Consider the following 25,250-nt stretch of genomic DNA (forward strand, 5'->3'; position numbering starts at 1 on the left):
TCTTTATTAAATTAGGGTTGCGGCGGTCATGGGTAGCAAATCACATTTGCAGATGAAAGTAGAACATGGGGGGGCGCCTGGGTGGCTCAGTCCGTTGAGCGTCTGACTTCAGCTCAGGTCATGATCTCACCCTCCGTGAGTTCGAGCCCCGCGTCGGGCTCTGTGCTGACAGCTCAGAGCCTGGAGCCCGCTTCAGATTCTGTGTTTCCCCCTCTCTCTGCCCCTCCCCTGCTCATGTTCGGTCTCTCTCTGTCTCAAAAATAAATAAAAACATTAAAAAAAAAAAAAGAAAGTAGAACATGGTGAAGTGATGGAGTGCTCCCTCCTCCCAAACCCCGTGTGGATTTCTATTGTGTTCCCTTATTTTATTTTCCTCACAGCAGCTGTTGACTATTGAACTTAGTTTTTATTTTTTAGTTATTTATTTTTATTTTTATTTATTTTGGGGGGGGAGAGAGAGAGAGAGAGAGAGAGGGGGGGAGAGAGAGAGAGAGAGAGAGAGAGAGAATCTTAATCAGGCTCCATGCTCAGCACAGAGCCCAATGTGGGACTCATTCTATGATGCTGGGATCATGACCTGAGCTGAAATGAAGAGTCAGATGGTTAACTAACTGAGCCACCTGGGCACCCTGAATTTAGCTTTTAAATGGATTTGTTATTGTCTCTCCCATTGTCAGAGGTGGAATCTTGTCCACTGACATGTTTCTAGTGCTGGCATGTGGGAGAAGCTTAATAATATAAATGAAAGAATGATTTGTAGATTAAGTTGTTTTTCTGGGTTCTTCTCTGAAGGAATGAGATGAATGAGGTCCTTATGCTGTGACTATTAGAATATTCTTCCCAAACATACAAACTATAAAAACAGTGATGAGATAAAAAGAATGATAAGGGAATACTAGAAACAACTCTATGTCAGCAAATCAGGTAACTTGGGGCATTCGCACAAATTCCTACTGAGGCACAGACTACTGAAACTGACTCAAGAAGAAATAGAAAATCTGAGTAGACCTATAACAAGGAATTGATTTGGTAATGTAAAAACTTCCCACAAAAGAAAGCCCAGACTCAGATGACTTCACTGGTGAATTCAACCAAACGTTTAAGGAATATCAATTCTTCACTAACTCTTCCAGAAAATACAAAAGGAGGGAATACTTCCCATCTTGTTCTAGGAGGCCAGTGTTACCCAGACACCAAAACCAGACAAAGATATCACAAGAAAAGAAAATAACTAATATCCATTATACATATAGATGCAAAAATTCTCAAGAAAATACTGTCAAATGTATTTTAGCAGTGGCATATAGAAAGGATTGCACAGCCAAAGTTGCCATACTCTGGGTAATTGTGAAATGTGACCATCCCACCACCAACACTGACCCCTTACAAATAATTCAGTAGGAAACACTTATACTAACTCAAAGAGAAGTGTAGAGTCAAAAGCCTAGGTCTATGTCCAATTTTTACAGCCACCTTAAAAGGAAGAAGACAGAAGAAAAATAAAAGCATAAAAAAGATACCTGGTGGTCCTAAAAATCCTGGATTTCCTGGATATCCTTTTTGACCAGGTGGTCCCACCTCACCTCGATGACCTGGCATCCCTGGTGGTCCGGGTTCTCCAGGAAAGCCTGACCTATCCAAGCCTGGAATACCTGGGTCTCCCTTTGGCCCCGTTTCACCTCTTCTGCCTAGGTATGAATGAATGAATGAATGAATGAATGAACAAATGAACACACAACTGCTTTCCCTACCGACTCCAGAAATATTTTTTATGACTATAAATATTTAGCTGTGTGATTATGGGCAAACCACACACTCATCTGATCAATTGGCTGATTTCATCCCCTTCTGTGAAATTTCTAAGATCACTTCTACCTTTAACATTCTGTTTCAGTGATTCATGCAGTAATAAAAGTGTAGAGTTTAGATCTATTTTCTAGTCCTGCAGACATATCCTGGGACTGCACTTTATGACTGTAGCTCAGTCTTTAACCTGCAGAATAATACATACAGAGCCACCCACGTGGAGGCGAGCCACCAGATACTTCTGGAAACAACAACAGCACTACGACAACCATTAATCTCTTAGCCCAACATTGGATTGTGAACATAAAAGCAGGATGATAGCTCATAGGCATTAGCTGAGCTCTAAACGATTTTTCTCAGTTCACAGATCTGATTGAGAAGAGCCAACAAAATAGAATAAGTTTCACACAATCTGGGCCATCTAGCCTGCATAATTTAGATTTATTTCATAAGCTTATTTTATGTTGCTTGGGAAGCAATTAACTACATATCAAAATTTACCACTTTATATACTAATGAAGGTAATGATAAAACTTTTTTTCTGGGAGTTTATATGCACATAAATATACATGTAAATATACATATATATGTATATATCCTCAATATGTATATATACTCAGTCATGTGTACAAGGCAGAAACCAATTTTACTATACTAACCTGAGGTCTCTTACTCTATAGATGGTACTCACTGCAACAAATCCACGACAAGGTTTAGATGGCTAAAATAACATTCCCTGCTGAACAGTGGTCAGCACTTGCTGCTGGACAGTTCCCATGTTAAGCAGCAAAGCGCAGAGCTGGAGTCTCAAGTCACCTATCTGCCTAATGACTAGTTTCAAGGCCCTCCTCTTACCTTGTTGACCTTTCAATCCATTTAATCCTGGAAGTCCTTGGGCTCCCCTCGGACCCTCCATGCACCTTCCTGGGGGTCCTTTTTCTCCAGGTGGTCCAGCCTTCCCTGGATCCCCTACAAAACGGTCCCAGAATATATTCAGATGCCAAAACCCAAGGTCCTAGTAAAATCATTCTCTTGTAACTTTTCCCCCTAAATTGAACCTATATTTAATACAGTGGATATGCCTTTTTACAGAGGAAACTCACTATAAAGGACAGAAGGAAGGAAGGAGGAAGGAAAGAAAAAAATAAAGGTAGGGCAGTGATGTTGAATGGAAAAATAATTAGGACCCGCAGATTCTGTCTGTTGAACTAGAAGTTTGAGAAGAACTCTTCATCCTAGCACACTTTCAATTTGCTGCCTTTTAGCAGAGATCGCAGTGGAGAAAAATAATCACACGCGCCACTGTACCTTGTGGTCCATCAAGCCCTCTGGTTCCTGGAATCCCAGGGAGACCTGGATGTCCAGGGAGTCCAATTTCTCCATTTTCCCCAGAATTGCCTCTTTCTCCCGGAAAACCTGGCGTTCCTGGTTCTCCAGGCAAGGCTAGTCCCGGCTCTCCCTGTTCCACAGAAGTCGTGTTAGTTTTACTATATAATGCTTCCAAATCCTTCTTGACTACCGACTGGTCTTTAGGGCTATTAAATGGAAAATAATCTGTTCTGGGGCACCTGGCTGTCTCAGTCAGTTGAGCGTCCAACTTCAGCTCAGGTTATGATCTCACGGTTCGTGAGTTCGAGCCTCACATTGGGCTGTCTGTGCAGAGCCTCCTTTGGATCCTCTGTCCCCCTCTCTCTCTGCCCACCCCCACTCATGTGCATGCACGCTCTCTTTCTCAAAATAAATAAATAAACATTAAAAAAAGAAAAAAAAATCCATTCTGCACAGTCACCACCATGCTATCAACTCTCCTATTTCAACTCTAGTTGCTGAGTTTTCTATTCAATTATGCTTAAGTATTCTTGAGGCTATATAACTCTTTTAGAAGGGTAAAATTGTCTGGAAACAGTCTAGATGTCTGTCCTTTTGATCGCTTTTCTCCTAGTTATCCACACTTCCTCTTAGAGTCCTTCCATTTTAAATACTCTGAATGCTTCTGAAGATTAAGGAAGAAATAGAGAGGCAAACTTATCTTCTAACCCCTTCTATTTTCCTTTCTAAAAGGGAGGGATGGTTCAGAACAACATTAAAAAGTATTTAATTCCTTTACCATCTACAAATATATAGATAATTTCTACACCCAGAGCATCCTATCTGGCTGATTGTAATTGCCCACCTCCCTCATCATGCCCCCCTGCCCCCCACCACCATCAGTCTGAGTTTTAATTCTTGAAGAACCTTGGCTCCGGGGAGACCTGGTTCTCCAGGTGACCCAGGCTTTCCCATTTCTCCTGGACAACCTGGTGATCCTTTTGCTCCTGGAAAACCTTGGTCTCCTACAGAGAAAAAACAATAAAGGTTGTAGGATTAGGCTTAGGAAAAGATTCTGAGCAGTGTCTCTGTTTTATCTGATTTTATCTGATGTTTTTTATGGGGCAAGTTGCTAGAAATGTTTTTATGAAAGTTTGAATGATGAAAAAGCCAACTGCTGGGGGGCCCCGGGTGGCTCAGTCTGTTACTTGATTTTGGCTTGGGTCATGATCTCACAGTTCATGAATTCAAGCCCTGCATCGGGCTTTGTGCTGACAGTGTGGAGCCTGCTTGGGATATTCTCTCTCTCTACCTTTCCTATGACCCTCCCCCACTCACACGGTCTCGAAATAAATAAATAAATAAATAAATACACTTAAAAAAGAAAAAGAAAAAGTCAACTGCTAAATTAGCAGTTAAAAAAATTCTGTTTCAAATCAGATCCTCAATTTAAAAAATGACTTTCTCCATTTTGTTGTTTAGGATGGCTACAATTTTGATTTGGTAGTTCTTTAAACCACTGACACTGGTTGTAAATTTGGCAGACTTTATCTTTTCAAGTTGTATTTTACATAAAGCGTACAGCCAAATGAATTTTTGCAGGTGTAGATATCCTTGAAGCATGACCCAGATCAAGATAGAAAGGCTTTCCAGCGCCCTGGGTAGCCTGTCTCAACATGGGTGGTTCAAGAGAATTACTTCCTAATGCCATGAATGTAATGAATTAACTTTTTTCTTATATATTTATAATAGGAGAACTGAGGAAGGAGTCACACAGATCATTTTCTCTGTTCTGTGGTTCAGAAGAGGAAACCCTGGTGGGGCAAGGCTACGGTCAGAGAGTTCTTTTGTGCCCTTAATATGACCAATTTTTAATTCGTCATTAGTTCATGCATTATTAGGTTCAATTTTGAATTTTGACTCTGTACTTTAAAGGATTTTCTTAGGCTATTTCTTGTCCCCATGGTTGAGTCTCCTTCCAGAGGGTAAATCCATGGGGTTACAAACTAGGATGCAATTTCTCAATGCAGGGTCCAAAAAGAACTAGGCAAAATATGGGCCAGGCTGCGTTACTTCAAAGATCATTGGGAAGACATCCAAGAAATTGGAGTCTAGGACATCCTTGAAACTATTACATCTTCCATTTCAAATATTCATAAACTGAGATCAATATTTCCACATTTGGGCAGAACTAATGCACTCCAGACACTGATGACATCTCAAAGAGAACAAGAACCAAAAATGGATTATATGTTGACACTTTAAATAATATTGAAACAAACATAAAGTGATTATAAAATCTGAAAATCTATGCCACAACCCAGGGACCATGAGAACTCATACGCCATCCTGGGCAAGACTCTGATGTATTTATTAGGTGACTGTCTTCTCTGTATCTGGATTTCTTTGGAGTGTTTTCCCTTTGGTGGGAAACAGCATTTGTTCCCAAAGGAAAATAATTTCTGTAGTTTATATGGGAGTGTATAGGACAACCAGTTACTTGTGATTTAATAGTTCTTTTTTTTAATTATAAAAGAAATGTATAAAGTTAAAACATGCATAAATGTAAAGAAAGTACATTTATTAAGAAGTAAGGAAAAAAATCCTCACAGTTCCATACTCAAGAAGAATCACTTTTACCATTTTTGTAAATTGCTTTCCAGATATTTTCTACATATTTTAAAATTTTTAATTGAGATGAGATGTATAAATCTGTATGAATTTTGCCTCTTTGCCTAACATCATAGTAAGATTTTTTTTTCTCATTTAAGATGGATGAAAAACATTATTTTAAATACCACATTATGGATCTTTTCCATGTTATTCATGATATGTATTTATATTTTCTTTTTGTTAAGTTTATTTATTTTGAGAGAAAGAGGGAGCATGCAGGGCAGAGACAGAGACAGAGAGAGGGAAGGAGAGACAGAGAATCCCAAGCAGACGCTGCACCATCAGCACAGAGCTGGACACAGGGCTCAAACTTACAAACCGTGAGATCAATACCTGAGCTGAAATCAAGAGTCGGAGGCTGAAGTCAAGAGTCGGAGGCTTAACTGACTGAGCAACCCAGGCACCCTTGCATTTATATTTTCCAAACATCCACAATGATCCCTATGTTTTAAAATTTGTAAACCTACCCTTAGGTCCTGGGGGCCCAGGGAAGCCAATTCCTGGAATCCCTGGTTCACCATCAGGCCCAGGAAGACCCGGATAACATTTTCCTATGGATCCAGGGATACCTTAAAAACACACACACATCCACATAAGGTACTTCCCTTCATCTTGCCTTGAGACAAAAAGTCTAAGTTTCTGTGTCATCCTAGGCCTTTCTGGAAATTAAGAAATAATTTTAATATAACCCCAACTATATGCTCTTCCTCTCCATTCTTATCCAGTGTAGCTCCATTAGGAGCTACAGATAATGTTTAAGATAGAGCTTAATTCCTAAAAAGAAATATTCTAACTATCTTGGACTACACACGTCTCCCTCCATGCATGCAAAATTAAGTTTTAGATCAAATTGGCAAAGCAGTTACATTTTCAAATGAAGAAGCAATGGGGACTATCCTGATTAGCCACTGGCAAACGTCACTTATTCCCCCACCAAAAACCCATGAAGACTGTTCTGCTCTTGGGTTCCTTTTAAGTAATTATATCAAGTCCTTTTTTTTTTTTTTTTCAATCAGAAGTACCAATGGGGAATAATTTGGCTAATCTCAAAGAACAACAACAAGTCCCCCGCCTGTTGGCTTGTTATCTGACCAGACTCCAGCCTCTACATTCTTTTAGAGCCAATAAATATATTTTTTCCTTACAAAGGGGACAATATTTTTCTAGGACAATCAGGATGCCATTTGATGTCGTGCACCAGACGTGACAAAGGGGATACTCACCAGGCGGACCTTGGGGGCCAGCACGGCCAGGGAGCCCTGGAGGTCCTGGGGGCCCTGGGACTGGTGTCGAAACACTGAATTCTCCCTTAGGACCTTAAGAAAGTTTGTGATCATAAGACTGGTGTGCATTTTGAAGCTTTTTTTTTTTTGGTTCAGGGGGAGCAAATGTAATTATAAGGGGTTTATAAACATATCCCAAGGAATATAAAAAATAGTTTCTGCTTCCATAGGCTTTAAAACTGGCTTAAAGATGACCAACCCATTGAAACTTTCTTATTCAATTGATGAATATTTATAAGCATTTACTATTGTCTAAGCTTCAATTATAGCCCAACTCAATGCCGGTCTATTGAAAGGGAAAAAATCAATGATATGGAATTCAGTGTAAATGTTAGTGAATATTTATTTGGTAGGTTCTTTATTTATTGGGTGACTAGTTTTCACAGGAAGAAAGTATGGCATGCTGAACAAAAGATCAAGTGTGGCTTGGGCACATATCTTAACCTCTGTGGTAATTTCTTCATGTGTCATTGGGGAAATAATGCCTACCCAGTCCACAAAAATTCGAGATAATGTGGCTATGCTGGCCAACATGAAAAACATGTTAGTGATTTGAATTATCCGTATATTTATGGAAAAAATAAGTTTATAGTAGTTTGATGGGAAAAACTTCATGATAATGTATTTTACGACAATGGAGTCCTTCACTAGAAATTCACATGTAGAAAGAACAGAAGATTTGAAGACGGATTAGAAGAGAGATCAGGAAAACTTTTTCTGTAAAGAGCCAGATAGTAAATAATCTGGGCTTTGTGGTCCAAATGGTCTCTATACCATAACTCAACGCTGCCATTGCAGCATGAGAACAGCCAGGAACAATATGGATACGAATGAGGGTGGCTACGTGCTAGGAAAACGTTATTTATGGACACTGAAACTTGAATTTCATATAATTTTCATGTACCACAAAGTATTATTCAAAAGATTTTTTCCCCTAATCATTTGAAAATATAAAAACCACTTTTAGCTTGTGGATCATACATAAATATGCGGTAGGCTGGATTTAGACTATGGGCTGCCATGGTTTGCCAATCCCTGGATTAGAATAGCAGCCTCAAAAGTAAGGTGCAGAAGAAAAACACATATATATATATATACACATATACATATGTATGTATATATGTATATACATATGTATATGTGTATATATATACATATATATATAGTCACAAAAAAAAGCTTTATGCACATGTGTGGACAGAAATGCATGCATACAATGTAAAAAATATACAGAAATGCTTGGGGAGAGGCACTTACATATTTTTTTACTGATAAGGGATACTATAAAACAATTTGGAGGCCATTAGTTTATTGAGTCTCACCCTTTAAAGTGCTATTAGAAGAAAGAAATGACATGGTGGCATTATTTGTTGAAAACTGTCAGCAATGTGCAATTCTTATCTTCCGCCATGTTCTCTGCCATGGACAAACACTGGGGATCAGATCCCTCCTGAATCCACGAACTACGTTCAGTACACGTGGATCCCAAAAGTTACTGAGGCTTTAGGACTATTGTCAGAAAACTATCCTTCATTTATCTTAGATATTTTGAAGTTTTATTTGTAAACAGTCTATTGGGTTATGGGTCAAAAGAATAAATTTGCAACAACATTAGTGGACGCTTGAGACTCAGAAGGGGCTTCTCAGGATCAATTTCATAGATTTCCGCCCGCCCCCCTTTGTTTATCATAACTGATTGCCACTCATTCCATATATTTCTGTTTAGCATATGGAGATAGACCATCGTAGGAAGTTTCAACTGAACTTCTCAGTGACAGAGAAAATACGTTTTCTCTGACATATCCTACATATTCTTTCTGAGTGTCTATGAGCTGACATATTCTACTTATTAGAAGTAAGTTTCTATACATCATTTTAGTCTTGAGGGAGCTTTACTTGCTCTAGGAACCATAGACCCACTCCATAGGAAAACAGGACTGGAAAGAAAACTAACCAACCGGCTTCTCCAGGTGGTCCGGGGGCTCCAGGAATTCCTTGGGTACCCTTTGGACCAGGCTCTCCCTGCGGTCCATAGTCTGGTGGTCCAGGTGGTCCTGCAGGTCCCGGGGGCCCAGGGGTGCCGGGATCCCCTGGAGGACCCTGGTCCCCCTTCTCACCAGTCAGGGCCTGTGACAACAGGAATATGTTTGGATGGTGCTTCATTCCAGTATCTCCTTCCACGGGTTAATCTTACCATGAATACGAGTACCAGATAAGCAGCCAATGAGAAAATTTTGAATCAAAAAGCAGGTATTTGAAGGGAATTGTTACTAAAATGAGACCGCTCTATGGTTTCTGCTGTTCTGTGCTCTTTGATTTCAGCAACATTTCATTCACTTGGAAGTCTCTCGAGACACACACTTTGTGTCTTCTGGTGGGATGTCATACGTAGAACAGCCCCTAAGACTCTGTTCAAATCAGCCAACAGTTCAAATAGCTTTAGAGCTAACATTCGTGTGAATAGCGTATTTCTCAACTAAAACCAGCACAGCAAACTTTTATTTGTTTGTTTTTTACCGGGTGTTTTCATTACAAAGGAGATTCAGGTCCAGATAGACTGTATTCATTTTTTTCCTTATAAAATATCTTTTGCTAGATTATGTCTTAAGATTTAATGGTAATGGTGAAAGCTATATAAGAGGTATGTTTTATACCAACTGTAAAAATACTGACTTTCCATGATTATATAGCTTAAATTGAATAAAATAATATAATTGTAAAAAAAATATCTGTTTGTAATTGCATAGGACCATAACTCTGGAGATGATTTGCGTATTTTAAACAAGTTAAATATGACATAATAATTGAGTTCTTCTTCCATCCCAATATGGCCTCAAATAATAGATTTGACTGGATTTTTCATTGTTCAGGATCATTGGGTGACTCGGTGTTTTTATGTTTTGTTTGTTTGTTTGTTCGTTTTTCCTTCTTCCATAATGACAGGGCATAAGACTCAACACATTACCTCCTTGAGTTTTTTCTTACATTACTTTTACTGGAACTTAATAAAGAATTAGCAAGACGCAAATGGAAGCATCATGTGAACTGTACTGGTGCTAAACCAAAAGAATTCTAGACTCTGTCCCTCTGTAAGCATCACTACCACCCGGGGTGGGGGGACAGCCTGGCTGTTTCCCAGAGTCTGAGAAGCACTGGCCCTGCCAGCTGCTCTCAGCCCAAAAGTATTTTGTAGTCAAAAAGGTATAACGAAGATTATAGGCCACATCTAGATCTTGGGGAGCCACACTTTATTCTGATATTAATGGGTCTGTAAACAAATGTTTAAATTTATTTGCCAAGTTTTCCTGTCCGAGGTGGGACTCTTTTAATTGGATAACACCGATGAACTCTGGGAGACACTGGTATTTCCTGGGGCAGGCTGGGAAGCATGGCTGGCAAACTTCTCCCAGATATACCGGGGGAGGTGCTCAGCCTCTGCCCCCTGACATCTTCAAATAGATCCCCGTAGGAATCTCTCAAGTGCACATGTGAGACATTCTATCCCTATCCCATGAAAAGAGAGAACTTACCTAAGCTTAACTATTTAAAAATTTTTTTTTTCAACTTTTATTTATTTTTGGGACCGAGAGAGACACAGCATGAACGGGGGAGGGGCAGAGAGAGAGGGAGACACAGAATCAGAAACAGGCTCCAGGCTCTGAGCCATCAGCCCAGAGCCCGACGCGGGGCTCGAACTCACGGACCGCGAGATCGTGACCTGGCTGAAGTCGGACGCTTAACCGACTGCGCCACCCAGGCGCCCCTAAGCTTAACTATTTTAAAGGACAAAACATCTGATCTGTTTATTTGACTAAACTCCTCCTAAAATTGTGCTTTATGCATTTATTTTTACTTCAAAGAATGCATATTGCCTTCAAGATATTGATCAAAACGTTCCATTATTTATCATTTTCTAAACTTGTCTATAAACTCATTGGACATAAATGTGGAATTGTAACTTGCGTAGGAGACAAGGTCATTATCGATGTAGAATTTTATTTGGGCTAAAAGCACCACTGAGTGCTACCTATGTGTCAAAATACTACACACATGTGTTGGGGTTGGTTAGTACTGCTCATTTGAAGATGCCTCATTGTGCCGTTAGAGGGACGCACTGTGCTGAATGGCCAAGGATTTTATGAATGGAAAGTACCCAATGTGGTAACTTCAGAGCATATCAGTTGTAGGGAGGGTAATTCGAAAAAAGTTACTAGATACCAACCGGTTCCCCTTTAGGTCCTGGTGATCCTTTTACCCCGGGGGTTCCAGGAATCCCATCCAAGCCTCTTCTTCCAGGATGCCCTCTGAGCCCAGGGTCCCCTGGGGCACCCACTTGTCCATCAGGTTGAGGTGCTTCCCCTTTTTCTCCTTTAAGTCCTGGATCCCCCTGAGCACCTGGGAACCCCTAGGGCGGTACAGAAACGAGTCTGCATTGCAATTGGGTACAGCTGTTCTTGTGCCAATCTTAAAAAAAAAAGTCAACCAGAATTTTTCAAGTGTAATGAACATGGATATTTTTCAGACACTTTCTTTAGCCTACAAGTATAATTTCAAGCTTTTTTCCCCTCCCTATTTGCTTTCAAAACTGGAATTCAGTTAGCACAATTCAATGCAACACACACAATAATATTGGTCAATATGACACAGATATCATCGTAACTTAGATTCTGTTAGAATATTGGAAATTTTAACATGCATCTATGGATAATTTGATTGAAATATATGTATCTCTGTATAACTCTCTGACTCACCGTGATAGTCAAAACTTTAATTTCTAATAGTTTATCGAGGTATAATTTACATATCATAAGATATATCTTTATACGAATACAGTTCAATGATTTTTAGTACATTTGTACATTTATGCTATGATCGCCATAATACAGTGTTAAAACATTTCCGGTACTCCCTCGGATTCCTTCAGATCCATTTGTAGTCATGCCCTGTCCCAACCGCAGCCCAGGCAACCAGAGATCTGCTTCTAGTTCTGATCCATTTTAAATGATTCAAAGTTCATTAATTCACTCACTTATTCACACATCATGCATTTACTCATTTAATCAAGTCTCTATTAAATGCTCTAATATTAAGTACTCTTTGCCAGGCACCAAACTGATAACCTATGTGTGGTGCTACTGTACTTCTAGAACATGCTGTTACCCAAATTGAAACGAAAGCTCCCAAAGCATGAAATCTTACTGGATATCCGGGAAGACCCGCACTTCCTGGGGACCCTGGGCTTCCTTTACTGCCAGCTGGCCCTTGTCCGCCTGCAAAGCAGTGAATTATTAAATATTTGTTGAATACCAACTCTGAGTAGCCCAGGTAATGCAGGAGTTGCAGGAAATAGGCTGCTTTCTTCTGAGGAAAGAAAGACAATTTCTATCTCAAAACACAGAGGGCAGGGAGAGGATGAGAGTAAATAACTGGAACAAGAGATGATGTAAAAAAAAAGCATTTAAAAAATGCTTGCCTCCCTAAAATTCTTGTCTTTATAGTTTTAAGGAGACAGGTTTATTTTTTGATCAAAAAAGCAATATATGCTCCTTGTGAAAAACAGATTCAGAAAGAAGAGAATAAAAATCACTTATAGATCTACCACCAGAGGACAATATTTGCTAAAATGTTGATGTATGGCACTCTTAAATTTTATATCCATAACGTGCTGAATGTATACATGGCATTTTGGAATCTATACATATGTCAATAAATACAGATTTATAGCTTCGCTTTAAATGGCCGCAGAGTAGCCTAATGTGTGGATCAACCAACATTTATTCAGCCAGCTGCTATTTTAGAATTTGGATCATTTTTCAACTTTTCAACATTGTAGTAAACAATGTTATAGTAAATATCTCTAGATAGTTAGTGCTCCAGATTTTTCTAATAATTTAAATAAATTTCTAAAAGTGTAAGCTCAAGACAAAATGGACACAAACTTTTCTGAGGCTCTGGGCATCCGTTGCCAAATTGCATTTTGCTGTACAATTTTACGCTTCCTATGTAAGTGTATCCGTAAGGATATACTGTAAAGACCCTTTAGAGGGTCTTTTGGGCAGATCTCAAGCCAATGTATTAATAAATGGATATTCCGATTTTATGTTTTGCAAGATTCGAGTCAGGGTATGTTTTTTGATAGTAATCCAGATGCTTTCACTGTTTATGTATCTTCTTTGAGCTGCACCTGTAGTATGTCAAGTGTAGAGAAATCAAGGAAAATACAACACAACTACTGGGTCAGCAGCAGCGAGCTGCCCACCCACATTCTACCCTTGGGTCACTCAAGGGGAATGTAGAAAAATAATCATTGCTTTCCTTCCATTCTTTCCCTCCCTGTCTCCCTTGCTCCTTCCTTTTCTGTCAGTTTTTATTTTATTTTATTTATTTATTTTTCAACGTTTATTTATTTTTGGGACAGAGAGAGACAGAGCATGAATGGGGGAGGGGCAGAGAGAGAGGGAGACACAGAATCAGAAACAGGCTCCAGGCTCTGAGCCATCAGCCCAGAGCCCGACGCGGGGCTCGAACTCATGGACCGTGAGATCATGACCTGGCTGAAGTCGGATGCTTAACCGACTGCGCCACCCAGGCGCCCCCAGTTTTTATTTTAATAGAACATTTCACCTAGAGTCTTAGGCACCGAATAGGAACAGCATGAGGGACAGAGGGCCCGTTATACCCACCCTTCACCCCCTCTTTGCCTCCCCCGCTTCTCCCCTCTCAAGCCTGTCTCAGAGAGTCAGGGGGCAGAGATGGCAAAGTAACGAAGGCATTTATAAAGGAACAGGAATGATGTGAGCGTGGCAAAGGACCCTGGCTGAATGCGTGTCCTCTCTCAGCTGGCCACAGTGCCTGCATCTGCCACCATTAGCATTTCTTCTTTGGACGGTGACCCCGCTTCCCGAAGCCCCTGTGCCAATGCAAATGTCTACCCGATGGTGGTAACATACAAATATTCCCTGATCGGTGTTGCTAGGTAGACCTTTGGATTCACTTGCTTCAAAAGGAAGCCCTTGGCACAGCGATTGAAGGATGCCAGCGTAGAGAGCAGGAGCATGGCTCAGGAGGAGTGGATTTCAGTCCAGGCTTTACCACTTATGAGCTATGCCACCTTATGCCTCAGCTTCCTCATCTGTCAAATGGGGTCAATGACAGCACTTACCTGTAGGACTGAGGTGAGGAATAGGCATGGAGGTCCATACGACACCTAGCAGACCAAGGTGGTCATGGCAAAACCAGGACTGCACGTGACACCGTGTGACAGAGGCCCTGAGTAGCCAGGGGAGAGGTACCAGCGGCAGAGGAACCCAACTAATGAGTAGAGACTTTCTCTACCTCTAGATTTTTGTCCATGGCCAGTTCTGTGACCGAGAAAGGGGAGGTGGGACAGCAGAGACAGTGGACAGTCTGAAGCAACCCTGTGGGGTGGCGAGTCCTGGTCTGGCACGGACGTCCAGAAGAGAAGCAACACAGGCTCTGTTTAGCTCGCAGAATATTGGCCTAGCGGATGGTTTTTTTCTTTCAAAAATGGAGTTAGCAAATTTTGAAAAAAAAATGAGATTTCAGCTAAAAACCCGAGTTTCTTTCTTCTCATGAAAAATTGGAAGATTTATCAACACGGGCCTAAAGTGCTGCCAGTAACAGACCGGAGCTGGTGCACGGTGGCCCCCTCCAATGTGCCTTCCAGTTTACCACAGTCCTCTCCACTCCCTACTGTGCCCCACTGGTGTGCTTTTTTTTTTATTGCATTTGTATCCTTTTTTTAAGTTTATTTATTTATTTTGAGAGAGAGTGTGAGCGGGGTGGGGCAGAGAGACAGGGAGAGAATCCCAAGCAGGTTCTGTGATGTCAGCATGGAGCCCGATGTAGGGATCGATCTCAAGAACCATGAGATCAAGACCTGAGCCAAAATCAAGAGCCAGACCCTCAACCGACTGAGCCACCCAGGTGCCCTTGTACTTGTGTCCTGAATGACAGTGCCTATGCCCATGACTCTACCAAAAGTGGGGATTAAAAAAAAAACAAACAAAAAAACCCCAAACAGACTGAAGAGAATTGTGTCTTTTAAGAAAAAAAAGAGAGAGAGAGAGCTTATTTCTTTATGGAAGAAAAAAGTGGTGTGTGTTTGGTATGGCTGCCTCACTCCTCCAAGTTACCTGCTGGATCCCTGTAGGGACCCCAGTCTACAATTCCTGGGGAATACCATGGTTTGCTAGAATTCGGCAACTAAAACGGAAAAGGGGAAAAGGCCAGTTTCTGTGTTATTTCGGCTTACTTTATGTTAACTGAGTATACGTTTGAAAATCTCCAAATTCAGGGAAACCCCATCACTGACATTCAGAAGCCTGATACCTTTTTTTTTAACCACCCAGGGAGCTGACCCTTTTGTACCTGGGATTCCTTTCACGCCGTCTAACCCCGGCAATCCTGGGAGGCCCGGAGGCCCTGGGACACAAGGACACTGGATGCACAGGAGGCCTGGTTCCCCTGCAATGATAGCAGCTTGTTACTCATAAACCCACATCTAGTCCTCAGAAAGGACAGATACTTCCTAACCACACAATCATTTATTACATTAAGATTTGTGTGTGTGTGTGTGTGTGTGTGTGTGTGCGTGTTTGTGTGTGTAGTGAAAATCATCTAGGACACTGCATTTTTTTTATGTTGTTGATTTTTATTTTATTATATATATATATATTTAAGTTTATTTATTTAAAAAAAAATTTTTTTTTCAACGTTTATTTATTTTTGGGACAGAGAGAGACAGAGCATGAACGGGGGAGGGGCAGAGAGAGAGGGAGACACAGAATCGGAAACAGGCTCCAGGCTCTGAGCCATCAGCCCAGAGCCTGACGCGGGGCTCGAACTCACGGACCGCGAGGTCGTGACCTGGCTGAAGTCGGACGCTTAACCGACTGCGCCACCCAGGCGCCCCTAAGTTTATTTATTTTTGAGGGTGGGGAGAGGCAGAGAGAAGAGAGAGAGAATCCCAAGCAGGCTCCTCGCTGCCAGTATGGTGCCCGACTCGGGAGCTTGATCTCACAAAGCATGAGATGATGACGGAGCCAAAATTAAGAGTCGGGTGCTTAACCAAATGAGCCACCCAAGGGCCCCAGACATTGTACATATTAATAAAAAGTCATTCATCTATTAGAACTGCTTACTTTATCCATCTGACCTTCTTAATGTTCTCAGAGGAAATCCTGAGTCAAGCATAAAACATCCTATATTACAGCCACCTCTCTCCTTCAGTGCAGGATAATACTCATATTCCAGGAACATCCAACAATTTATTGCACGGGTGCTAAATAAATGATTGATTTATAGATAAATGAAAACTTCGAGGAAATTCTTCTGGAAAAGAGGCCAGCCTTGACTGTCTGCAGTTTGGGATCATTGTTGTTTTGGTGGGGAAGGAATCAAATGGGGACAGTAATGATGACGAGCATGGCTTACTTGAATAGAACAACCATTGATTGAACCAACCTTTGGGCCCATCGACTCCTGGGATTCCTGGAAACCCTATAGGGCCTGGAAGTCCACTATCTCCAGGTGGACCTTTGCGAAAAATGATGTCACCTGCAAAAAGACAACACCAGAACTTGATTTTTATCTCTTTATGTGTTTTTGTTCAATTAGCACGTTTCTGCACTATGCATTATTTTATACGCACTCCCCCATATTTGTTTTAGAAGCTGAGTCTTTTGAAGGTTCATCTACACTGAAGACTGAAGCATGTTGACCAGCTTTTCCTTTCTCATTACACATGTGATTTTTTTAAGTTTATTTATTTTGAGAGAGAGAGAGCGAGAGAGCGTGCGTGTGTGTGTGTCTGTGTGTGTGTGTGAGAGTAGGAGAGGGGCAGAGAGAGAGAGGGAGAGAGAGAGAATCCCAATGCTCAGTATGGGACCGGATGCAGGGCTTGATCTCACATCTGTGAGATCATTACCTGAGCTGCATGCTTAAGACTGAGCTACCCAGGGGCCCACACAAGTGATATTTTTTAATACTGGTGCAGTGATTCTTTGAAAGCTCGTTATATGGTTATTTCTTATCATATAATCAACTCGTGTTATTTTATTCACTTACTTCTAATTATTTCCAGACTATTCTTTTAACATTTTTAGGCAAAGGGTCAAATCTCATTTTTCTATATATCTTGGATACCTTGAATCTTCCTGATACATAGTAGATGCCTCATACAGACTGAGTGAAAAAGTTCTGACAGAATATCATCTGTTTTCTCTGTATTGCTTATTCACATCTATCAAGTTCGTCATTTTTTTAAATTTTTTTTAACTTTTTGAAATTTATTTTTGAGACAGAGAGAGACAGAGCATGAACAGGGGAGGGGCAGAGAGAGAGGGAGACACAGAATCGGAAGCAGGCTCCAGGCTCTGAGCAATCAGCCCAGAGCCCGACGCGGGGCTCAAACTCACGGACCACGAGATCGTGACCTGAGCTGAAGTCGGATGCTTAACCGACTGAGCCACCCAGGCGCCCCAAGTTCGTCATTCTTAAAAAAAAGTTTATTTATTCATTCTGAGACAGAGAGAGAGAGAGAGAGAGAGAGAGAGAGAGAGAGAGAGAATCCCAAGCAGGCTCCACGCTGTCAGCACAGAGCCCTACTTGAGACTCAGTCTCACGAACTGTGAGATTATGACCTGAGCCGAAGAAATCAAGAGTCATTTATCCAAGGGATACAGGTGTCCTGTTTCGAAGGGACACATGCACCCCCATGTTTATAGCAGCACTATCAACAACAGCCAAAGTATGGAAAGAGCCCAAATGGCCATCGATGGATGAATGGATAAAGAAGATGTGGTAGAGATACACAATGGAGTATTACTCAGCACTCAAAAAGAATGAAATCTTGCCATTGGCGACTACGTGGATGGAACTGGAGGGTATTATGCTAAGTTAAATTAGTCAGAGAAAGACAAAAATCATATGACTTCACTCCTATGAGGGCTTTAAGAGACAAAACAGATGAACATAAGGGAAGGGAAACAAAAATAATATAAAAACAGGGAGGGGGCAAAACAGAAGAGGCTCATAAATATGGAGAACAAACTGAGGGTTACTGGAGGGGTTGTGGGAGGGGAGATGGGCTAAATGGGTAAGGGGCACTAAGGAATCTACTCCTGAAAGCATTGTTGCACTATATGCTAACTAATTTGGATGTAAATTAAAAAAAATAAAAAGTAAAACAAGTTAAAAAAAAAAAAAGAAATCAAGGGTCAGACACTTAACTGACTGAGCCACCCAGGTGCCCCTGAGCCTTTCATTCCTAATGTGGGTCTTCAAGAAAGCTCTTTCCAGTCCTTCCACAAGCATATGGTACTATAATGCGACAACAAACAGCTCGTTCTCTTCGGTTCTTCTGTTCTATGACCAAATTTTTGGTCTTGCCATTTCAAATGTAGGCACAAGGCAATACTGATGAAACTAAATATTTGAAAATGGTACCTACAGCTGCCCCAAATTTCAGAGCAACAAGGTACCAGTGGAAACATTTAACTGAGATGGAATGTGGTCCATGTAATGTCTGTTTGACTTGGAAAGGAAGGTTCGTTTTGTGATCCAGTTTTCTATGTCTTTAGAATGACTGGATAGTTATCTTTAAACAATAAAATCTAACGGCAGTTTTATACTTAATGTAGTCATATGTGTATTTACACATTGATACATTTGTATTTACTTAAACATTTTCATACTCCTGTCATACTCATTTCAACAAATACTTGAGTACTTACAACGTTCCAGCTCCCTGTGCTACGTTCTCGGCTTAAAACAGCAAACTAGACACTGTCTCTGACCTCCAAGAGCTTTGAGTCTTGTAGGGGAAACTGATAATGACAGGTAACGTGAAAAACTCTCCTACTGGATAAGCTCGGGTGTTACAGGATGTGGGCTCAGTGAACACTCCCTGTTGGGCTTGAACTTGAAGGTGCGACTCGAAGGGCAGATGGGTGATGTTTGGCAAAAGATAGGAAGCCAGCGTTGTCTTGGAGGAGAGAGGATGCATGGTGGGCCAGGGAAGGGGCTGCATTACTGCAGCACCCTGACTGTGGCACTCATTAGCTACAAGATGTTAGTGTTAATAATTCAGGTAAATGTCTGGCTACTTGAGCAATATTTGAGAAAGAATAGAAGCTTCCCTTTAGGCCAATAGCTATTTAAGAAATTATCCCATTAATAAAAAGATACAACATCCAAGAACAGGTTCATCAGGTTCATCTTCTGCAACATGAGCATCCTAAACCCACATCCTGAAAAAGACTCAGAGGACTAGAAATTGTTCAAATCCTCAACATGGTGAAACGTTTCAGTTTAGTTTTGCTTTGTTTTCCACGTTGGTTCACGCCATAGCTTAACAGCTTTTGTTCTTGGATATTGTATCTTTTTATTAATGGGATAGTTTCTTAAATAGCTATTGGCCCAAAGGGAAGCTTCTGTTCTTTCTCAAATATTGCTCAGACAGCCAGACATTTACCTGAATTGTCTTATTAACACTAAGAGTTTTCCGGATTATTCTTTTGGATTTTCCAAGTTTATAATCGTACTATCTATAAATAATACATCCTTCCTTTCTTAAAAACAAAATTCCTGGAGCCCCTGGGTGGCTCAGTAGGTTAAGCAATCCGACTCGATTTTGGCTTAGGTCATGGTCTCACAGTTGGTTCGTGAGATCAAGCCCTGAGTGGGGCTCCATTGCTGACTGTGCAGAACCTGCTTGGGGCTGTCTCTCTCCCTCTCTCTCTGCCCCTCCCTCACTCATGCAGCCTCTCCCTCTCTCTCTCAAAATGGGTAAACAAACAAACAAACAAACAGAAAATCCTTGACACGCAGAAAATTCTTAAGGCTATTAGGAGCGTTGAGTACAAAACACAAGACCTACAAGGCAGCTTCCAGAGAGGTGTTTGGGACACAAAGAGTGACCCACATGTTCCGAGGTTGTGTGTGCCTACCGGCCAACACAGAGTGCTAGGTGCCTTTACAGGTTGATGCAGAGGAGAGGACACCCCCGGGCATCAGAACTTCCAGAACTTCACATCCTCCAGGCGGCAGCTCTGTGGTCTCTGCCCCAACTTGACCTGGCAGGATCTTGCCTCGTGCCCTTGCTGCACACCTCCAGCCCACACGCTGATGCCAGGGCATAGGATGCCCTGGAAGCCATGCCAACACAGCCTGGAAGTGTGTGTGTGTGTGTGTGTGGGGGGGGGGTGTGGTTAGTTTGGTCCCGTGGGATATATTCTTGACCCATGATTAATAGGAACAGGTGGATAAATTCTTGCCTCTGTTTCCTCTGGGACAGACTGTCCTGAAACAAAGTTAACACAGCTTCTTGGAGGATATTCTCCAGGGACTGAACAAGCAGTGGCAAACTTGGTCACCCCCTTCTCTGCTTCGCTCCCCCTTGCTCCTGCCTCCCACTGTGCCCTCCGTGGGAACTCAGCCTAAAGCTTTGCTGCACCTGCAAAGCCACCATTCCACCAGAGCTGTTTTCACAGTTAATGCGACGAATCACCAGCAGGAAGATGGCTCCTAAGACCCACACGGACGGATGGCCAAGCTGCAAGTAAGCTTCTCCATCGCCGCTGATCTGCACACATCTGTCACTTGGGCCATGTCCACAAAAGGGGCCCCGTTAGGTACCTACCTGGTGGTCCTGGGTATCCCGGCGACCCTGTGGGGCCTGGTGCCCCAGGACAACCTGGGGACCCAGGAGGCCCCACTGCGTTCTTTCCCGGGGGTCCTCTTTCCCCTTTCCTTCCTTTCATGCCTGGGAATCCAGGGGCTCCTCTGAGGCCAGGCCTCGACGACCCTTGGAGAAAAGAATCATTTTAGCATATTTTAAATTTTTTCCCCGATTCACACATGTTATCTTTCAATTGCAAAATATAATATGTTCTTATTAATAAAAGTTGCCCCATCAAGAGGTATATAAAACATATAAAACAAAGAGAGAATATCTTCCTTCGTTCATCTGTGGCTTTGCTAAACGATCACAGGTCAGCAAAGCTCAGAATGCTCCAGTTCCATGAGGTAATTTCTATAATGTATTACAAGGGACTGGGACTGAGTTAGGGGTGCACTGTCGTCTTTTTCTTTAAATGAACCTCATGATAAATTCTTCAGTATATGCGGTTTTGTGGATGTTTTTTCATTAAAGACTAGAAGATACCAATCTTTCAGTGTCCCAAATGAGAAAGAGAGACCACCGTCACTGGACCTTATTCCCACAGCCATTGTCTTAGTTATAAAAGGGCGTGATGGGGGGAGGCAGGCATCTCCTGGGAGAGAAGCCAAGCCAGGTGACACAAAGCTCATCTGTCCCTCATAAGGTGACAAGGACATGAAGAGGGGATAAGTCTCGAATCTCTGCCTTACAAGCAGTTTAACTGTGAAGAAGAGAGACCTCACCACCATAGGGCTATGAAACCAGCAGGGGTAATGACTGATTATTTCTGATTATTGACCATAAAGATTTTGCCATAAAAGCAAATCTATCTGTTTGATGTCCGTTTTAGAGCTTTGTAACTTTTACTCGCTGCTTCCTAAAGGGGCTGATTCATTACTTGGGGGGTCGGGAGTAGAGAAAAAAGTCCTCCCTAATCTTTGGCCAGACCTCCCTAACCTTTGGCCAGACCTCTGATACATCCTTTTGTATTCCAACTTGGTGTATTTTTCCATGCACATGCAAATACACATAATATTTATCCGTTTATCTATGTTTTTTAACAATGGGATTATAAGATACATATAGTTCGGCGACCTGCTTAATTTTAATTCATTTTCAAAATTACGTAATAGTTTAATACACAACATGGTGTAGAGAAAATTATAATCGACAGCAGGCTTATCAAATCTTTGCTGCTTTTTTCATGGTTTCGTTTCCTCTACAAAGTGACACGTGATGTCATTACAGTTATAATTGAAGCCACTGAGGTTAATCCTTGATTAAACGTCCTTGATCCTCGTCTTCCTCTCTCAAGAGGCAACCACTCCAGTGACTCATGGATGTTTTTATACTTTATGGAATTGTCTGCATGTCCGTAAATAATGTACTGTGAAATTTAAAACTTCACATGAATATATATATATTCTATGTATATATGTATATCTATGTATATACATATATATACATAGTATAATCTATGCATCTTATGCAAGATGGGATACACTATGAAAACTCTCTTTTTTTAGCCAGCCTAATGACTGCAAATTACTGTTTTCTACCTCTGTGCCTCCTCTGAGCTTGGAGGCTTCAGTTACTGTCTTACACTTAGTTACAACTGCTGAGAAGTAAAAAAAAAAAAAAAAGCATTTCTAAGTTACTTGTGTCCATTTTCACTCCCCCCACCCCCATTTCCGTGGTAAATCACAAAGTTAACAATTAGGAAGCTGGAAACACTTTTGGCCCCTTTAGTGAAACATCTGTCCTATGCAAGCAGTGCAAAGGTGATTTTCCTTTTAAGGGCATTTCTGTTGATGCCCTGAGACGCAGGTACCTACCAGCACTTCCAGGAACTCCAGGAGGACCACTGGGACCTATAAATCCGTAACAGTAATTAATCGCTGGCAAGGATATAAACACTCCCCTCCCCCCATTTTTGAAATCTTGGGTGACGATATCGTAATAATTAATAATAAATATTTTCATACTTTTTCTCTACTCCCACAGAGAGAGATAAAGGAAAACTTCGCTGATTGAGACAAACCGCAGAGAAGGAACTAGTCTTAGGTGCCTAACATTCAAAAGTGAATCATGCCACCTCTGCACCTTCAAACAATTCCACAGAGATCTACGAGGAGCCTGCTGTGTATGTGACACTTTGTTGGAACGGTTCAGGTGCTAGAAGATGGTGTTCCATCTCCAATAACATCGCACGGGGTTCTAATTCTTGGACACATGGAAGGGATTTATAGTGACCATATATCAGATTAAAAAAAATCTGTGTCTGTAGCTATACTTATCTGTCCATTTATTTAAGAATGCTAGGTATTTTTACTCTTTTGAGTGAAATTCTCCTTTGAAATCTTATGTGTATCAATAATTTGCCTCAGATCAGTGGTTCTCGATCCCAGCTACATACTAGAATAATCTGGAAAGCTTTTGCAATCTACCAGTGCTCAGCCTCCCCCCTCTCCCCGCCCTCACCTCCAGACAGTTGCATCAGAATCACAGGGATGGGACTTGGCATGTTTTTAGAAGTTCCTAGGGATTCTGATGTGTAACCAGAGAGGAGAGCTCTTGGCCTAGACCTTTCCAATGTATCTACCCAAAGGGACAGAATCTAATAAATGTGACTCTGCTTCATGGTGCCAGGAGTTGGGAAACCCCAGGTTTCAGTCCCTTCTTGTCACTATTATATGGATTTGCTCAAATTACGGTTTTTCAGGGTCTCCATTTTTTCTTTTGTATCCCACTAAGATTGCTGATTCTTTACGTTCCCTCCTCCTGCCCTCTGGCCATTATTCGTGTTTTCTTGTCCGACCTGAACTTCATGCTTGCACACACAAAGAATTTAACTACCTTCTGTGGTATAGCACCTATGGAATATTCATATAAAAGTATGAAAATTAGGAGGCCATGAAAATTGGGAGACCTCTCTTCCCCCTCCCCCCCCCCCCCCCCTGCAAATTCTAGGTCTATAAGCATATGTTGCACGTTGCCTGGAGAGAAACACATGGAAATAGGCAGCAAACGCTTTAGGAAGAAATTTATCCTCACCCTGTGGGCCACGAGCTCCTTTGGGGCCTGGTGGGCCTGGAATTCCTACATCCCCTTTTTCCTGGTATGCATCATAATATTCTGTCTTAAAGGAAAAAGAAACAAATAAAGAGAAGAGATAGCTATTTATGGAGAGCTCACCAAATGCCATATTCCAATGTCTTTTATTTTGGCCCAAATGCTATTTTCCTTATCTTCCTGAATCCATAGGTTTATGTGTTAGCAGAAATATGGTAGTCATATATACATAATGGATACATGTAAAGATAAAAGTTGATGTTTCTGCTATCATGGTATCATATACTTCATGGGCTTTCAGCTAGAAATACATTTTATGATGTGACCTAGCTCACATACTCATAGTTTTAAATATACACACATACATATCTAGATATGTGTGAATATGTATGCAGAAATTGAAGTTTCACAAACAGTGACTTACCATTTTGACATTTGATCAATGCTGATTTTTCAGTATATTCTATCTCACCTAATTTTTTTTTTTAATGTTTATTTATTTTTGAGAGAGAGAGAGAGGAGGAGCAGACAGAGAGGGAGACACAGAATCAGGAGTAGGCTCCAGGCTCTTGGGCTGACAGCACAGAGCCCGATGCGGGGCTCAAACCCACAAATCGAACCACACGATCATGACCTGAGCTGAAGTCGGACGCTCAACTGACTGAGCCACCCAGGTGGCCCTATTCTATTTCACTTTTTAAAAACACTTGTCCTCATGGGCTAACTTTATTTCAGAGTCTGTTGGGACCCACACATCAAAAAATACTCTGATTGTTTCTTTAAATTTCAGGATACCAATGACTTGCAATAATTGAGGACTCTTGTTTCTGACATGCTCAGTGGACCTACTGTTGGTCTTTAACCATCTACTTCGTAAGCAGAATTTCCAAGGACGATAATAGAAACTGGAATTAAAACACATACACACAGCAAACTGGGAATGCTAATTCCTCTCCAGCGCAACTGGCAAGGAGATTTCATTTAGAACTTGGTACATTTATCTTCAATGAAAGAAGAGGGGAAAAGAAAAGGTTTGTTTTTTGTTTTGTTTTCCTGTATGCTGCGCGGGGCCCATGACTTTGCTGGCTCGTTTAAAAAAGAGGTAACAAGAGTATTGTGGTTAAACGCTATGTACACAGTCACAAAAAATAACTCACAATAATAACAGTAATGATGATATAATAATCTCCATCAAAATCCATAATGGCATATGTGCACCTGCCAAGGGTTGGCTAAGTGCTTTCACCCTAAGGCCCAATTATTCTTCCCAGCAACTCCATAAAAGTATTTTGGGGCTATTTGCATCTGAGTCACTTACTTGTTGTGTGAAGGTGAGAATTTCCAGGACCTTCCTCCAGTTACTTCGCTTAGTTAAATTACTTAGGCTGAGGGGTCTGAGAACGGTGTTAGGAATGGGGCCCCCC

At 41.3% G+C, this 25,250-nt stretch overlaps 1 protein-coding gene across 4 annotated transcripts in view; it reads right to left on the reverse strand.

Annotated features, from left to right (window-relative positions):
* Positions 1 to 25,250, reverse strand: part of COL4A3 (collagen type IV alpha 3 chain) — a 138,261-nt gene that overhangs the window by 26,694 nt on the left and 86,317 nt on the right. For 3 of the 4 annotated variants that reach the window (XM_047872294.1, XM_047872293.1, XM_047872297.1), the window contains 14 exons: positions 23,809 to 23,893; positions 22,590 to 22,625; positions 20,734 to 20,898; positions 16,557 to 16,649; positions 15,462 to 15,557; positions 12,270 to 12,340; positions 11,293 to 11,475; positions 9,029 to 9,197; positions 7,011 to 7,103; positions 6,255 to 6,356; positions 4,042 to 4,139; positions 3,115 to 3,265; positions 2,662 to 2,775; positions 1,521 to 1,688 (listed from right to left, as the gene is read on the reverse strand). In XM_047872294.1, coding sequence (XP_047728250.1) covers positions 1,521 to 1,688; positions 2,662 to 2,775; positions 3,115 to 3,265; positions 4,042 to 4,139; positions 6,255 to 6,356; positions 7,011 to 7,103; positions 9,029 to 9,197; positions 11,293 to 11,475; positions 12,270 to 12,340; positions 15,462 to 15,557; positions 16,557 to 16,649; positions 20,734 to 20,898; positions 22,590 to 22,625; positions 23,809 to 23,893 — 1,624 coding nt within the window. The remainder of the gene's footprint in view (positions 1 to 1,520; positions 1,689 to 2,661; positions 2,776 to 3,114; positions 3,266 to 4,041; positions 4,140 to 6,254; positions 6,357 to 7,010; positions 7,104 to 9,028; positions 9,198 to 11,292; positions 11,476 to 12,269; positions 12,341 to 15,461; positions 15,558 to 16,556; positions 16,650 to 20,733; positions 20,899 to 22,589; positions 22,626 to 23,808; positions 23,894 to 25,250) is intronic. The other variant, XM_047872296.1, reaches the window with a different exon arrangement.

Source organism: Prionailurus viverrinus, chromosome C1, assembly GCF_022837055.1.
Source record: "Prionailurus viverrinus isolate Anna chromosome C1, UM_Priviv_1.0, whole genome shotgun sequence".
NCBI classification, from domain to species: domain Eukaryota; kingdom Metazoa; phylum Chordata; class Mammalia; order Carnivora; family Felidae; genus Prionailurus; species Prionailurus viverrinus.